The sequence below is a fragment of the Sphaerodactylus townsendi genome, linkage group LG01 (assembly GCF_021028975.2).
Source record: "Sphaerodactylus townsendi isolate TG3544 linkage group LG01, MPM_Stown_v2.3, whole genome shotgun sequence".
In the NCBI taxonomy this organism is placed as follows: domain Eukaryota; kingdom Metazoa; phylum Chordata; class Lepidosauria; order Squamata; family Sphaerodactylidae; genus Sphaerodactylus; species Sphaerodactylus townsendi.
This window is the reverse complement of record NC_059425.1, coordinates 182,269,047-182,286,418: the sequence shown is the minus strand read 5'-3', so window position 1 is coordinate 182,286,418 and position 17,372 is coordinate 182,269,047. Positions and strand designations below refer to the sequence as shown.

Sequence of the window (17,372 nt, the reverse complement as noted above, 5' to 3'; positions counted from 1 at the left end):
CTGACACCAGCAAGGACATGGAGGTGGCTCAGGGGGCAGGGCCTGCCACAAGGTCAGCAGCCCCCCCCCCCAGTGCTTCCCTTTACCCTGGGAGGGGAAGATGGGGGATGTGGCAAGCAGGGGCAATGGGAGGGGAAGGTGGGGAGTGGCGGCAGGTGTACCATGAGGTATGAAGAGTGAGGTCAAGGGTACCCTGACCTCGAAAAGGTTGGGAAACACTGCTCTAGATGTTCATGAACTACAATTCCCATCAGCCCGTCAGCATGGCCAATTGGCCATGCTGGCAGGGGCTGATGGGAATTGCTGTTCATGAACATCTGAAGAGCCGCAGGTTGCAGACCCCTGCTCTAGGCAGTGTAGGCGTCACTTATTCCATCTGGACTGGCACCTATGCTGTCTCCACGGACCCTCCCCCCTGCCCCCCGTGGATTGCACTCTTGTTCTCTTTTTTGGAACTGTTATAAGTTGGCAACAGGAAGGGGAGATTTGCTGCATACCTGAAAAAGCAAATACATCCAGGCTCTACCTCAGCCTCGGATTTTTATTTACACCTGCTGATGTGCCCAGCAAACAACCAAGACTGAAAGCCATTCTGTCAAAGTAAGTGCACTTCCATCCGGTTTCAGTATTTCACACTGGTTGTCATTCACTCTGTCCAACTGTCCGGGGGAATTCCTCTAACTAAAGTCACCGAGGATTGAATCCAGTGGAGAACTCCCGTGGATGAAGGGGGTGGTGTTTGCCGATTCACTTTTTCTGTTGCAAATCCCTGGCTCACCCCTCATGCTAAGGTTGTCTGGTCCCTCCTGGCACCAGTGCGGTGGACTTACTGGCAGATTATTCCGGAAGTGACATCACTGCATTGCTGGTGTTGCAGGAACCTCTATTATTTGGCAAAAACTCTATGGGAGACACCTTTTTTAATGGTACAGTTTTTGCCAAAACACCAGAGCATCCTGTGTCACCAGTGATGAGATGATGTCACTTCCAAGGGTCCCCTGTCTCCCAGGAGCTGCATTTCAGAGGACATTTGGGTTGCAGCTACATAACAGAAGCCATGTTTTGCCAACAGCAACCACTACTGGATCTAAATTACTCCCTGTGAAGAAATCTACTTGGGCATTTCATACACCGGGTTGGGAGACAGAGGACAAACAGGTTAATCTGTGCAGAATTTCTATCTATCTATCTATCTATCTATCTATCTGTCTGTCTGTCTGTCTGTCTGTCCGTCCGTCCGTCCGTCCGTCCGTCCGTCCGTCCGTCCGTCCGTCCGTCCGTCCGTCATTCATTCATTCATTCATTCATTCATTCATTCATTCATTCATTCATTCCATTTATATACTGCCCTCCCCCGAAGGGCTCAGGGCAGTGAACAACAGAGCATAGAGATAGAGCACCATTTAAAACGGTAAATATCAGAATTAATTAAAAATGGCTCTCTCTATATATTAAAACCAGGTCCCATTAAAGTGCAGCGTATCAATACCAAGCACAACAGATGGCGTCCTACTAACAAATCCCTTAAAAAGGGAGGGGGGACGGCGGGATCCTCAGATGCTATAAAAGGGGGGGGGCATCAACGGCCGGCCTTCCCGAAGGCCCGGTGGAACAGCTCGGTCTTGCAGGCCCTGCGGAACTCATGAAGATCCCGCAGGGCCCGCATAGCTGGAGGAAGGGGCGTTCCTATTCTGCAGGAAGCGTTTCCTATTCTGCAGGAAGCCCTCTTCTCAGTTTGCCCATGGATGCATGACGGCATGTCTCTCGTCACAAGATTTGAACAGTTCTCCCTTTAACATTCAACACTGCAGTTTTCCTAGGACAGAGGCATTGCCGGAACTTAGACTTGTTATAGGAACACACATCTGATGCCGTATTTCTCTGAATTACGGCAATATTTTTCATGACAAACTATCAGTATCTCTAGATCAGAAGTCCCCAGCCTTTTTGACCCTGAAGGCACCTTTGGAATTCTGACACAGAGTGGCAGGGGCAACCACAGAACGGTAACCCCAAAAGACTTGCTTCAGGGGGTGGGGAGCCAGTCACAGAATGGTTGGTGTAGTTTACCTTTGGTCACTTGGTGAAGTTTCTTGAGCCACAGGTAGCAGCTCCTGTCAAAACCACTTTTAGAAACATCTCCACCGCCCATCAAAATCCCGACAGCCAACGAGAAACCTTGCTGGGCAAAGCCCATCTAAGCCCACCTACTTTCTAAAAACGCTCCAGGAGGTGTGTTCATGGGTGCTATGGCAACCATGGGCACCATGTTAGGGACCACCGCTCTATATGTATCATGGACAGGTGAGGAATTCAACTTCAGCCCAAGATCCTGCCGCCCCCCCCTTCCCATCTCATACTCCTTGTAGTAGTCAGAAGGGAGCAAATGATCCCAAAACACAAACTGGGGGAGAAATTAGGCCTCCTCTTTCAAGTCCTTCCCCCATTTCGAGGAAAGGAAAGAAACACAGCAATGCCACATACTTTCTGTTCTTCTCTCTCTGTAGCGAAGATGCACTTTTCTAATCCGCAGCCTCTTGTGAAGTCACGCAGGTAGCCGAACAACGTTGCTACTACAAAGCCCAAAAAGGTAAGGACGTGGACGTACATGGGTGCTTGTTCAAAGGATTCATTAAACGATCTTTTGTAGACGCCACCGTTCGTGACGCCATTCTCCTGAAAACCAAAAAGAGAATAAAAGTCATGGCCAGAACAATTGCACATGGACAAAGAACTACTGGGTGCGGAAGGAGGATTCCCTTTTGACACGTTTAGTGTCCAAAGAATGTTTCCCTCTAATTCAGACAGTGGTTTTCAACTGTTATTCGTACCAGAGTAACTTATAGTGCAGGGGTCTGCAACCTGCGGCTCTCCAGATGTTCATGGACTACAGATCCCATCAGCCCCTGCCAATTGGCTATGCTGGCAGGGGCTGATGGGATTTGTAGTCCATGAGCATCTGATGGGAATTGTAGTCCATGGACATCTGGAGAGCCGCAGGTTGCAGACCTGTACAATCTGAAGCAGAGTTACACTCTACTTACACTCATCAGCTTCATCAGATTTAGAAGGATGTCTGAACTCAGACTCTGGCTGAACAGCCCAGGTTCATCTGCTCTCATTGGATCCCAGAAGTTAAGTAGGGCCAGCCTTGGTTAGTACTTGGATGAGAGATCCCCAGAGTTGCTATGCAGAGGCAGGTAATGGCAAACCACTTCTGACCCCCTCACTTCTGCAGGAGTCGATTGCATACCCGCAGCTGTGGAAAGGTCTACATAGGAACCACAAAACGCAGCATTCAGAGCACAAAAGACATGTTGGTTTAACCATCCTGAAGTTGCAGAACATGTGTTAAACAAATCTGGGACGTAACATTTTATTTGAGAACACTGAAATTCTGGGCAATTCGGAAGGTTGCTACGTCAGACTGCACAGGGAGGCCATTGAAATTCACAAACACCCAGACAACTTCAATAAGAAAGAAGAGACTCTGAGAATTAACAAAGCGTGGCTCCCAGTACTTAAAAAATGGACTGATAACCCCACCCACACCAGCACCGCAATGCACTCAACCACACCTTTGCATAGCAAGTTCCACCCAAACAATTAATGATTGATTCCCCAAGCTGGGACATGGACAATATACCACACTAAACTTTCCCTTCTCACTAAACTTTCCCTTCTCACTAGACACAGCGTGAAACAGACTTTTCTCTGTGATACACCTCTGGAGATGCCAGCCACAGATGCAGGTGAAATGTTAGGAACAAGATCCAACAGACCACGGCCAAACAACCCATAAAACCCAACAGAACCAGCAAACCGCTTCTGTTTATCCCCTGCCTAGACTTGGATGGCCCAAGCTAAGTTGATCTTATCAGATATTAGAAACTTAGCAAGGCAATCCTAGTTAATACTTGGATGGGAGACTAGAAGAAGAAGAGTTGGATTTATATCCTCCCATTCTCTCCTGTAAGGAGACTCAAAGGGACTTACAAACTCCTTTCCCTTCCTCCCTCACAACAAACACCCTGTGAGGTAGGTGGGGCTGAGAGAGCTCTGAAGAACTGTGACTAGCCCAAGGTCACCCAGCTGGCATGTGTTAGAGTGCACAGGCTAACCTAGTTCCCCAGATAAGCATCCACAGCTCAAGCGGCAGAGCGGGGAATCAAACCCGGTTCTCCAGATTAGAGTCCACCTGCTCCTAACCACTACACCACTACAGGGAAGTCCAGGATTACTATGCGGAGGTAGGCAATGGCAAACCACATTAGACAGTTCCTTGCCTTGAAAACCCTTTGTGGGGGAGGGGGTGTCACCATAAGTTAGTTGTGATTTGATGACACTTTCCATCACCACCAAATCTGTTTAGGATTGCACAGTAGAAGACAATTCGTTCAAACCTTTCACACAATAAATTCTTCCCACATCAATATCTCCAAAGTAGCATCTTAACAAAATCATTTTGAAATTCTTCACCAATCTTTACTGGACCCTGCTTGAAAGATGTGTGGCATGAAGAATGGATATACTTTTTGCAACTTTTAAAATGTCATGTTTGAAATACAGTGTTGGAGGAGAGTTTTACAGATACCCGTGGACTTCCAAAAAAGGCAAAGAAGTGGTTTCCAGGCCAAATCAAACCTGAACACTCCCTAGAAGCTAAAATGACTAAAACGAGGCTGTAGTACATTTTGAGAAGACAAAAGACGCTGGAAAAGACAACGATGCTGGGAAAAGTTGAAGGTAGCTGAGAAAGAGGAAGACCCAACATGAGTTGGATTGACCTTTGATGAGTTGACGAATGTCCTTCAAAATGTCCTCTCATTAACAGCCTTGTTCAACTCTTGCAAAGTGAAAGGGCATGGCTTCCTTTATAGCCATGCCCTTTCACTTTGCAAGTGTTGAACAAGGCTGTTAATGAGAGGACATTTTGAAGGACATTCATTCATAAGGTCGCACAAATGCAGAGACAGTAACTACAGAACTGAGAATAACAATGTAATCATAGAATCATAGAGTTGGAAGGGGCCATACAGGCCTCCTAGACCAACCCCCAGCTCAATGCATGATCAGCCTAGAGCGGGGGTGTCCAACTCTGGCGCTTAAGATGTTCATGGACTACAATTCCCATCAGCCCCTGCTGGCACAGCCAATTGGCAGGGACTGATGGGAATTGTAGTCCACGGACATTTGTGGTAGGATTCAGCAGGTTCACGCCACTTGGGCAGAACCGGTGGTTAAAATGGTGCTCGTAAACAAGCCGTTGTTAAATTGTTTGAATCCCATCACCGGAACCAGTTGTTAAATTGTTTGAATCCCACCACTGATCAGAAGGGCCAGACTTGGACACCCCTGGCCTAGAGGATCCCTGACAAGTGTCCGTCCGGCTGCTCCTTAAATACTACAAGTGAGGAGGAGCTCACCCCCTCTTTGGGCAGCCGATTCCACTGCTGAACTGCTCTCACTTGTAAAAAAAATGTTCCTAAAGTGAAGGAAAACATTTGCTAGCGTTCCTTGATGGAACACCTCTGTAGAAATCTGCACTGTGCTATATGTAGGTTCTACAGTTCTTTTTATGAACACTTTAGTGGAAGAATTTAATTAGATTTCATTTCCCTTCTCTCCGTGACGTAGTGGACAGCCATCCGTATGCAAAGCACACTTACCACACATGCACCTTTGAGCACAACCCTGAAACCAGAACCATGCTGTAGATGAAAGTTTATGGTTGGCATAATTAGTCTTTCCTCATCGCTCACAAGCGCATGGCAGGCCTGCTATCATGCAAGTTGGAAGAAACTTCAAACCAAGACAAAAGGCAGGTGGCGGTAGGGGAGAGAGGGGTGGAAGATTGCAAGATCTTTGGATTAGAAGTTCTCAGAAACATAGTCTGGAAACTGCTCCATGGTTGATGACAGCTCAGAGTAATTACAGCACGATCTTCCTTCCTTGGCGCTTGATTATCCAGGAGGCTTGGTTAACGGGCATTGCCCAGAGAACAAGTACCTGCTTTCAACCAATGGGTATGGGGTTTGTCACCATGGCTTTCCCAATGGGATTGGCTTTGGGTGTGACAGGATCCTCTAGGCAGAGGCCAGGGCAAACCAATAAACTTAAGAATCAGGCACATTTGATTAACTGGTTGTCCCTGTTCTTTAGGAGTGCTGAATAGCAAAGCTTTTAGTGGCTGATTACCCGCTGCGGCCTGTTCCCCATTCTCGTCCTGCTCTGGCAGGAAATTCATTCCAGAAATGCTCTCGCTGTACTCGGGGATTCCATCCATCCATCCATCCATCCATCCATCCATCCATCCATCCATCCATCCATCCATCCATCCATCCATCCATCCATCCATCCATCCATCCATCCATCCATCCATCCATCCATCCATCCATCCATCCATCCATCCATCCATCCATCCATCCATCCATCCAGTGTTCACAGACCAACAACTCATGAGCAAAAGGGGATTATTAACAGCATATCGATTATTAATAGCATATCAACAGCAATTATCAACAGCATATCAAAAAATTCACACCTGCAAAAATTCAATTTAAAAATTTACATGTGCAGGTTTGTAGAAACTTACATAGTTACAGTATGCCGAATTATTCAGTTAAAATTTAAGTAGTGTCATTAAGAGCCAGAGACAGAAACTTTACAACCGCTAAAGTTACATTAGGGGCAGTATCCGCTAGTAACTTAGCTATGAGATCCTGTTTTACAACAGGGTTCCGTTTCTGGATAGATCTATCATTTTTCACGAGCCGCATTACATTTCTTACAGTCGATAAAGAAATGCTGGATGTTACTAGATCCTCTTACAATCACAAAACCATGATCGTGAAGTCTGCCTGTTAGTTCCCCTAATGGCGAAGCGTTTAGTTTTACCTGAGAGAATAATATTCTATATTTGGGAATTGTTTGGGGAAACTTACAGTATGAGGGTAGAATCTTCAAGGTTGAGAGTCCCAAATAATGTAGGGAGCATACTTTTTGTGCTCTCCAGCATGTGCTCCATTCATCGAACTGCAGGATACTAGGTTTGATTTGTTTGTGTCCGGAATAGAGATCCGCTTGATTAAGGGTTTCAAGGGAAAGGCCCAGTTTTTGTAATCTGTGTTCCACCAGATTCAGCCATAAGGTTTGAAAGCTGTCTTAGGCCAGATAGTACAGATAGCAGCTCTCTGATGAGTGATACATTTTTAATCTAAGGCTGAACCCGTGTTGTCTCTGCTGCCGTTTGCATGGCGGATCCAGGGACCATCCGGGATCGCTGGGATCCCAGAGGCAGGAGGTGGCACAGTTCACACAGGAAATGCTGTGTTTCCCTGCGAACCACACACCAGAGAATCTCCCCCAACTGAGAATCCCGCTGCCCGAGTATCCCCACCCACCCACCCACTTACCGGCACAACAGGGAGGCCACCTAGAGAATCCACTCTAATGCCGGCCACCTGGGGAATCCACCATAACGGTGGTCAGAAGGGTGGGGGAATAGAATGCTTCCTGCTCGCTGTAGTTCACAGAGTAAAGCAGGAAGAGACTGAAACGTGGGTTGAAGGGAAAAAGTTGCTAATGTAGTGACTTTCGTTTAACCCAGCTTTAGCTAAACGTAACAGGTCAGAAGTGTTTGGGGGGCAGGTTTTGTGAGAACCTCTCCCCCATAATGTTATTTTCATACCCATGAATCCATTATTTTTGGCCTGTGTGGCATCACCCTAGGAGAAAAAATTGCTACTGAGGCCTTGGCCTAAAGGATGATTTAGCAAATTGTAAATGAAGAAGAAGAAGAAGAGTTTGGATTTATATCCCCCCTTTCTCTCCTGTAGGAGACTCAAAGGGGCTTACAATCTCCTTGCCCTTCCCCCCTCACAACAAACACCCTGTGAGGTGGGTGGGGCTGAGAGAGCTCCGAAAAGCTGTGACTAGCCTAGGTCACCCGCTGGCATGTGTGGGAGTGCACAGGCTAATCTGAATTCCCCAGAGAAGCCTCCACAGCCAAAGCGGCAGAGCGGGGAATCAAACCCGGTTCCTCCAGATTAGAATGCACCTGCTCTTAACCACCACGCCACTGCTGCTCCTATGGATGGATGATTTTCCATCCAAATACTAATCAGGGCCAACTCTGCTTAGCTTCTGAGAGCTGACAAGTTTGGGGCAGCCTAGACAGTGGTGGCGAACCTTTGGCACTCCAGATGTTATGGACTACAATTCCCATCAGCCCCTGCCAGCATGGCCAATTGACCATGCTGGCAGGGGCTGACGGGAATTGTAGTCCACAACATCTGGAGTGCCAAAGGTTCGCCACCACGGGCCTAGGACATCTAGGACAGAGTTTAGCCATCAAATCTAAACTTATTTCCTAATGATCCTCTTCGAAACACAGAAGCAACACCCAGCTATCAGCAGCTCATTTTATGCAGTGTCACTCTGTACATAAGAAATGTTAGAGTTGCTTTGATTCATGGTACACAGGGGAAAAGATATCAACAGAAAAAGAAGGCACGCTCTGCTTTTGAGCAACTCACATAACAAAGTTATTAAAGACAAAAAAATGCAATAGCAGCAAAGCAGCCATTTAAGGATAGAAAAAAAGACCCAAGTGGAATCCTGATAGAGGAATCCTGCTCGCCTGGGTCGATGAGATATTCCCTCGAGGCATCCGGTTAAAATGATTCAGGTATCTTGAAACAGGGCGGTGGCAGCTGATCTTTTTTAAAGCGAATCTGAACTAGTAATTATGATCAATGCAAATGTTACAATTACAAGGATTTCAACACAGGCAGGTTAAACGATTAAGCCAAATCAACAGCATCTCTGCATATATGTATGAGATGCAACCCAAGAGTTTATGCAGTCTGATTTGTTGCTTGGTGTCTGCCTCAAACTCAGGACAGAGTCGGGATAAGGAAGTTCAAATTAAACAAAAGAACGGTCAGTAGCTGCTGTGGATGTTGTTCAAGATTCCTCTATTCCAGCAGTTTCTTGCCTGTGTCTTTTAATACTGGAGTACGAAAACAAAGTAGCGTAGTGGTTAAGAAGAGAAGAAGAAGAAGAAGAAGAAGAAGAAGAAGAAGAAGAAGAAGAAGAAGAAGAAGAAGAAGAAGAAGAAGAAGAAGAAGAAGAAGAAGAAGAAGAAGAAGAGGAGGAGGAGGAGGAGGAGGAGGAGGAGGAGGAGGAGTTTGGATTTATATCCCCCCTTTCTCTCCTGTAGGAGACTCAAAGGGGCTTACAATCTCCTTGCCCTTCCCCACTCACAACAAACACCCTGTGAGGTGGGTGGGGCTGAGAGAGCTCCGAGAAGCTGTGACTAGACCAAGGTCACCCAGCTGGCATGTGTGGGAGTGCACAGGCTAATCTGAATTCCCCAGATAAGCCTCCACAGCTCTAGCAACAGAGCGGGGAATCAAACCTGGTTCCTCCAGATTAGAATGCACCTGCTCTTAACCACTGCACCACTGCTGCTCCTTGCACTTAAGTGCTTGCACTGCCACTCACACAGTCAGGAGTTCGAGCCCCCTGTGGGTCAGATATCCCGGCAGTTGGCTCATGGTCAACTCAGCCATCCATCCATTCTTGGTCGGTAAATGAGTACCTAGCTCATAGCCAGGGGGGTAAAGAATAGCAGGGGAAGGCACGTCAAAACTACTCCCACAAAGGAGGAAGCTTGCCTATAAAATCACTGCTCACAGTGGTACACCAGGGTCGGACACGACTGAAGGGGAAACTTTAGAAGAAGAAGAGGAAGAGTTTGGATTTATATCCCCCCTTTCTCTCCTGTAGGAGATTCAAAGGGGCTTACAATCTCCTTGCCCTTCCCCCTCACAACAACAAACAATTCTGTGAGGAAGGTGGGGCTGAGAGAGCTCGAAGAAGCTGTGAGTAGCCCAAGGTCACCCAGCTGTCGTGTGTTGGAGTGCACAGGCTAATCTGAATTCCCCAGATAAGCCTCCACAGCTCAGATGGCAGAGCGGAGAATCAAACCCAGTTCCTCCAGATTAGATACATGAGCTCTTAACCTCCTACACCACTGCTGCTCCTTTACTTTTACGAAAACGAATGCAGAAGTTGCACCAGCAAATATCGCTTATTAGTCTCAGTAACTATCTCTGCACATACTACTATTACGGCAATATATCGCTTTTTTTACAGTAAGGGCAACCAATACATTCCAACTGCCCTGAAGGTTTTGGAGGCTAGAATCGGCTCCTTGTTTTTGTATGGTTCCCGCATTTGGATTGCCGCAATAAATAAATCATTTAATGTATTACATTCCATGTTACTTTGGAAACTAATTGGGCTCCCTAGATGTGTGCCTTATGCTGTGCTGTGTATGGAGATGGGCCAAACAACTCTAGTGACCTTGGCGTGGATAAGGGCCATAAAATGTTGGCTGCATATATATTTTCTAGCGGGATCCAATAGTTATATTCCCTCTGTCATCAAATCACATTATTTCAGAATGGTATACTTTGATCTTTAGAAAGGTTGAAGCTATTGGTTTCCCCTTGGAATCACTCCTTATGCTCACAAAGGTGGAAGCCATCAGACTACAGTTAAACCTCTATTTTCACTGCTAATCTGCCCGGCCATAGGCGGCGAAAACCGAAAACGGTGTACTCCGAGGTACACCGTTTGCGCATGCACAACGCAAACAGTGCACCAGAGATATTCAAAAGTTGCCTCGGAAGGCGAGGCGACCGCCGATCTCCGAGGCGACCAAACGGCTGGGGGCGACTGGCGAAGACCGAACCCGTGGATCTCCGAGGGGAACGAAGACTGAGGTTTGACTGTAGTTAGGAACAGGCTGTTGGATCTTTACTTTCAAAACTTGACTCTTGCAGCCAAGACAACATGTTCCCCCACCTCATTATTAACCCCATGCGAGGCTGAAATTACAGCAGCATATCTTCGTCTGCTGATTAATCCCACCCAGAGGAGAGCGCATACTGCTAGATGTAACGTGTTGCCATCAGCTCTTTTAGATGGGAGATTTAGGAATATGGAACATTTTAAAAGGGTTTGTTCTTGTGATTTGGTTCCTGTTGAAACACTTGACCATTCTCTGTTTGTATGCCCTAAATACGATAAGATATGCATGAAATATATGAATTCCATTTTCTTGCAATGTTCTCAGTGGCAAGAGTGTTATAGTCAAGTCAAATATTTATTGTTTGAGCCATTGGCTATAACAATACAGAGTTACATCCAGTTAAAACAGTAACAGTTAAAACAATAATTTAAATTAAAACAATAACTTAGTTTTACTTTAAAATATAAATTATTGGTATTCGCAATCTCTAAATTAAAATGCCCCATCAAATACTTTCCATGTCAGATGTTTTTGCAGCTTCTTCAGCTAGTCCAGGGGTAGGGAACCTGCGGCTCTCCAGGAACTACAATTCCCATCAGTCCCTACCAGCATGGCCAATTGGCCATGCTGGTAGGGGCTGATGGGAATTGTAGTCCCTGAACATCTGGAGAGCCGCAGGTTCCCTACCCCTGAGCTAGTCTAAGTTAATCTCCAGTACTTTGGAACATCAGTTCAAACAGCAGAAGAGCCTTAACACTGGTCAGATTCAATCTAATGCCTTCTATGCTGCTCTATGGTAGATATCAACAAATTGATAAACAGAGGAGGCTATGTCCATGCAATATGGGTCAGGTGGAGACACTTCATTGTGTAAGGTTTGCAAAAATCAGAATGTCGCAATCTACACTTATCCCATTTCTGTATAACAATCTAACCGATGCTCTTAAGATACCTATGCTTTTGAACAACATGGATCCCAGACTGTGCGAGAATGTAGCAAAATTTCTGCTAACGATAATAGACGTAAGTCTAGATGAATACCAATCAATGTCTATGTATTATGACCACATATAGCCAGCAGTAATTTTTCTAGCTTCTGTCAGTATCCGATGACGTTTAATTGAGTCAACTTAGCTGAAGGAATGTCCTATAGTTACAGAAGGACCATGTATATATTTTAGTACCAGTGTCTATAACTGTGAGCAATTATGGTCAAATTTTGTATGCTTATTTTGTATGTTTATTTTATGCCAATAAAGGCTTGTTACTGTTATGTTAGTTCAAACAGCGCTTTAAATACTTTGCTCGTAATTTCCTAGCCGCCAGGGCAAAGAGAGCCATCTTGTAAGAAACATAGGAATCAATATCAGATAATAAGAAAATCAGTTTCTCATCATCGGACAAAAAAGCTGTCCTAGGTAGTATTGGCTCCAAAAACCTTTTCCTTATTTCTGAATATAAAGGACAGGAGAGTATGTAATGAAAGAGATCCTCAGGCTCTTGTTTTCCACAGATACAAAAGCGCTGAGAAAATGGTACTCGTGTGTATCTACCACTAAGCACTGCTGAAGGCATTGATTGAAATCTAATAGAACAAGAGTGTTATAAGATACCCTGAACAGCACTGATGTGCTCTTTTGTTAAACTGTTGCACATTTTATTCTGGAAATTAGTCATTTCAATAGTGTTTTTTAATCCTTTTTTTGCTTTGAAATGTTGCCCTGTTTTGTATGCCACCTTGTTGTACTCTCAGGAAAGCATTCAGAGAAAGGCCCACAGATGTTGCAGACTTGGGATACGCCCAACAAAATTAAGGAGGCGGTGAAGAAATTCAATCGCTGTCAGAACTTTGGTCAAGTTGCTCAGGCTGTGAAAGGGAACAGTTTTAAAACAGGCCTGTGAAATTTTTTTCTGTCTCCTTTAATTGGAAGGCCCCGTCCTGACTAGATTCTGTTTCACCTGTTTGATGTTGTGAGGACGAGCAGGGAGCATTACCTTATATACTCGTGTATAAGTCTACTTTTTCAGCACATTTTTTGCCCTGAAAAAAGCCCCCCTCAACTTATACGTGAGTGAACAGGTGGCGAGCGGGTGGGGGGAACGGGTGGCGAGCGAAAAAAGGCTGGGAGCTGAGGGTGTTTTTCTGCACCTGCTCCCTGCTATGTGGACACAAAGGCAGCTCCCAGGTAAGTCTTGGGCTGTTGCTTCGCTGCACTACAGGTGGCCAGTAGCTTCATTCACAGTGAATATTCACTGAATAGGTGTGAATATTAAATATTAAATTTATACGTTACAGAATTTTTGTTCAGGCCAGGAAGCTCCATGAATGCTAGGGAGCCATACTCATTGGGAAATCCGCACCATTGGAGCCCATGGTGGCAGGAATCCTCCCCCCCCCCCAAACACACACACACAGGGTGCCCTGGGGTGCAGCCACTGCCAGCACCTTTCTCGGCCCCCACCCGGTGTTTTTGGAAAGCAGGTGGGACTTCTGTCCAGCTGAGCTTGCAGACCTGCAGAAAAGACTTCCTTTGGGGCAGCGGCTGCCATCACCACGCAAGCATCTTCACTGTGTAATGATAAGCTAGCCGTGTTGAAGGAGAACCTGTAGGGACTTTTTAAAAGGGGGATCTTGTTGAGCATCTTCCCTATGAAACTCTGAAGAGATACTGTCTGTGAGAGTTATATATTCCACTTCAGAATTTTTAATTGTTGATACAATGCTGTTTTTCTTTGAAATAAATATTTAAAAACATTTTTATTGGTATCTATTTTTATTTTTGAAATTTACCAGTAGCTGCTGCATTTCCCACCCTAGACTTATATAAGAGTCAGTAAGGTTTCACAGTTTTTTGTGGTAAAATTTGGTGCCTCGACTTATATGCGGGTCGACTTATACACGAGTATATACAGTAGCTACCAGCCCCAGTCTCTCAAAACATTAAAGAGACGTTGAGATTATCTGTGCCAGGCTGGCTCAAGTCACCCACTGGCTGATGTGTAAATACCACCAGAAACTTGGTTCTGGAAAGTTCCACTCAAATTTGGCTCTAATTGGTTGAATTAGATTCACCTGACTGACTGATGAATCCTTATAAAAAACTTAATGTGGGGCTAGCGTTGCTATTGTATTCTGAACATACCTGAAATGCTGCAACTTCTTTTTGACTTATGCTTGCTGGGAGAAATTAAGGCCACCCCTAAATGAACTTCTAGAACTGTGCTAATATTTGCATATTTGCGAGTGCTTTATTCTGGAGCGCTACCCTCCCCACCTGCCAGACAGCTCTGGATTGGCCTGTATATGTCTTATGAGTTACATACATTATTTATAGCCAAACATTAAAAAATCAAGGAGAAATCTAGTTCTGTGACTGGTGTGCGGTGCATTTCCTTTAAAGCCTAGTGGAGACACATATGGAACCTTCTGATCTCAGACCCTTTCCTCCTACTGGCTGAAACAGGAACCATCCAGAAAGTCACAACAACTTTATATCTGACAGTGAACACAAACATGATAAAGGGGTACAGAACCCACAAAATGAATGGGAGCATCTAGAAAGGTTCAGAAACGTACTGTTCAAGCATCTCTGCAGGTGAAAACACAACGATATAGAAGAATAAGGATATAATTTGAAAAGTGGGAGCCTGCTGTTTAAGTTGCGGCTTGGGATGCAAGTACGATCCAAAATGGGGCCTGACAGATAAGCAGAAAGCAAACGCACAAAACTAGAAAGGTCTGGCTCAGCAGTTAATTCAAATCTTTGTTGAACTTTACCCATCAACAGCAGCGAGGGTCATCAAGAAATATCTCTGAGCGTTTGCTGACATTCACTGTATGCACCTCACTTGAACGCTGGTAATATCCATGTACAATATTAATATGGAGCCTTTCTGCCCAAACCGTGGGTGGAAGGCCTCACACCTGCAGAAACAATCTGCAGGCGAGCCACTGGCATTTTGTCTGAAAATCACATCGAAAGAAAGAACCATTCTGACCCTCCCTCTTTTTATTTCCACAAAAAAATATGTCCTCAAGTCAATAAAAATATATACTTAATCCAAAGAATATACATAATAAGTACAAGGCTGCCTGTCAGGGTCGTGCCTTACATGTTTTGAACCTATATGCTTCTAATGTATGTAACCATTGCTGTATCTTGTCTTGACCTGAATTTATGGCTGATTTGTAACTCTTAGACGAGGCCTCCCCTACGTGAAATATATACAGTCTGTAAAGCTCTGTAAGGAGATATTTATTTATTTATTGTTTAGTTTTATATACTGCCCTATCCCCGAAGGGCTCTGGGCGGTGTACAACAAAATCAAATCATAATACAACTGAACACAATCAAAACTAAACAATTAAACTGCAGTACAAATAAATTACTAAATCCCTTTTAAAAACAGCGGTTAATGCAGATTTAAAGTCAAATTCAAAAACTGTTGTGTGTACTATGTTAATGGGTTTACTGTCTCTGAACTCAAGACATAAGAGTTCATACAATGGCTGTTTCCACACGGCCAAAATATTCCGGGGCAAGCAAGAAAAATATCCCTGTGCAGTCAGGAATTCTGTAATTTTATGTTAATTTATTTAATTTCTATATTTAATAATTTTATTGATTTTAAATGATATTGTTATTGCCATATTGTCGATAATACTGGTTGTTCACCACCCAAAGCCCTTAGGGGATGGGGCGGTTTTATAAATACAATAATAAATAAATAAATAAATAAATGAATGAATGAATGAATGAATGAATGAATGAATGAATGAATGAATGAATGAATTCTGCACGCTAACTTGGGCCTGCCCCGGTGTTGACCCACGATATTTAGCCTGGGATTTTCAAAAATTGCTTGTTTGGAGGTTCTTTGAAAAAAATCCCAGTGCGACCCTGCTTTTGCTTGCTGCCGTGCAAAACCCAATTGGGAGCAGGACCGGTTTGTTTTTCCCGTCCAGCCACTCTGTCAGCCATCTCATTCAAGTTGCCACTCAAAAACAGCAGCCAATCAGAATGCGGGACACTGGCCATGCTCAGAGAAGCTTCCGAAATAAAGTCCTGTGCTCGAGTGGAACAAAAATAGGAGCATTTCCTCCCGGTCCTAACTTTGCTCCTGGGAAGAAGCGTGGAGCCATGGGGAAGAAGAAACAGGGATAAATTAGACGCGGTATGTAAGACCCCAGTTGAAACCCGGTATAATTGTGCTGTGTGGAAACGGCCAATGGCTCAGCCTTAAAAAACAACAACCCTGCTTGCATTTTACCCATTCAAAAAGTACAAGGTCAAAAAACAAGTAGTTATGTACATTTTGAAGGAAAACCTTCTTAAACAACTCGCTTAAAGACAGAATCAAAAACTCTTGATCAAAACAATCTGTGGGTTTACCCCCGAAAATGTTCTTCAGAGCATAAGCCCTTACAATTGCAGTTTGACAACATACAAGCAGCTTAACGGAAGCAGAACACAAATAAGGCTCGGAAATAGCTCCGTCTGTGCAAGAACAGTCCCCAGAATCCAGCTCAAAGTAGTGGTTCGAGTAATGAAGTTGCAATTGACATGGGGTTTTCTAAGCAAGAGATGTTCAGAGGTGGTTTGCCGTTGCCTGCCTTTGCATCTCATCCTGGGACTTCCTTGGTGGTCTCCCATACAGGACCAAGCCTGCTTAACTTTCAAGATGGAACTAGCTCGGGCTGTCAGGTGAGGACAATAATCAAGGGCTGTCAAGTCACAGCCAATTTATAGACCTTGTACGGTTTTCAAGGCAAGTAATCTGACATATTAATGACATACATCAGCTAGAAATTTGGCCTTCGCTATCCAAAATTCTGGAACACTGGTCTTCCCAGTGTTCTCACAATACTACAACCAGGGGGCATTCATTGAAAAGGCGGCGGCGGGGGGGGGGGATTAGGACTAATAAAAGGAAACACTTCACGCAACGTGTGATTGGTGTTTGGAATATGCTGCCATAGGAGGGGGTGATGGCAACTAACCTGGATAGCTTTCAAAGGGGCTTGGACAGATTTATGGAGGAGAAGTCGATTTATGGCTACCAATCTTGATCCTCTTTGATCTGTGATTGCAAATGCCTTAGCAGACCAGGTGCTCAGGAGCAGCAGCAGCAGCAGCAGAAGGCCATTGCTTTCACATCCTGCCTGTGAGCTCCCAAAGGCACCTGGTGGGCCACTGCAAGTAGCAGAGAGCTGGACTAGATGGACTCTGGTCTGATCCAGCTGGCTTGTTCTTATGTTCTTATGTTCCCAGCAAATGTGGAGTAAACTTCTTAAATCTATTTTTCGACAACAATTTATAACAACAAAAAACAACAACAATTTATAACAACACAAACATAACCCCTCACGGTGTGGCTGGCAGCGATGCCAACTGGCCAACTTTGTGCCAAATACAATTAAATTTATCCTCTGAATGTATTTGCCCTGAATCGTGTGCATTCATGTGTAACTGAACAGACGTGGCATCAGTTTCCAATGTACTAATACGGAGCAAAAGGCCTATCTGTACAGCCCTAACACAGCAATGGC

The 17,372-nt window shown here is 44.8% G+C and overlaps 1 protein-coding gene across 1 annotated transcript in view; it reads right to left on the bottom strand.

The window, feature by feature from the left end:
* SPTLC3 (serine palmitoyltransferase long chain base subunit 3) overlaps positions 1 to 17,372 on the bottom strand; it is a 114,206-nt gene that overhangs the window by 78,061 nt on the left and 18,773 nt on the right. The window contains exon 2 of the mRNA XM_048510703.1: positions 2,485 to 2,676. Within this exon, the coding sequence (XP_048366660.1) occupies positions 2,485 to 2,676 (192 nt within the window). The remainder of the gene's footprint in view (positions 1 to 2,484; positions 2,677 to 17,372) is intronic.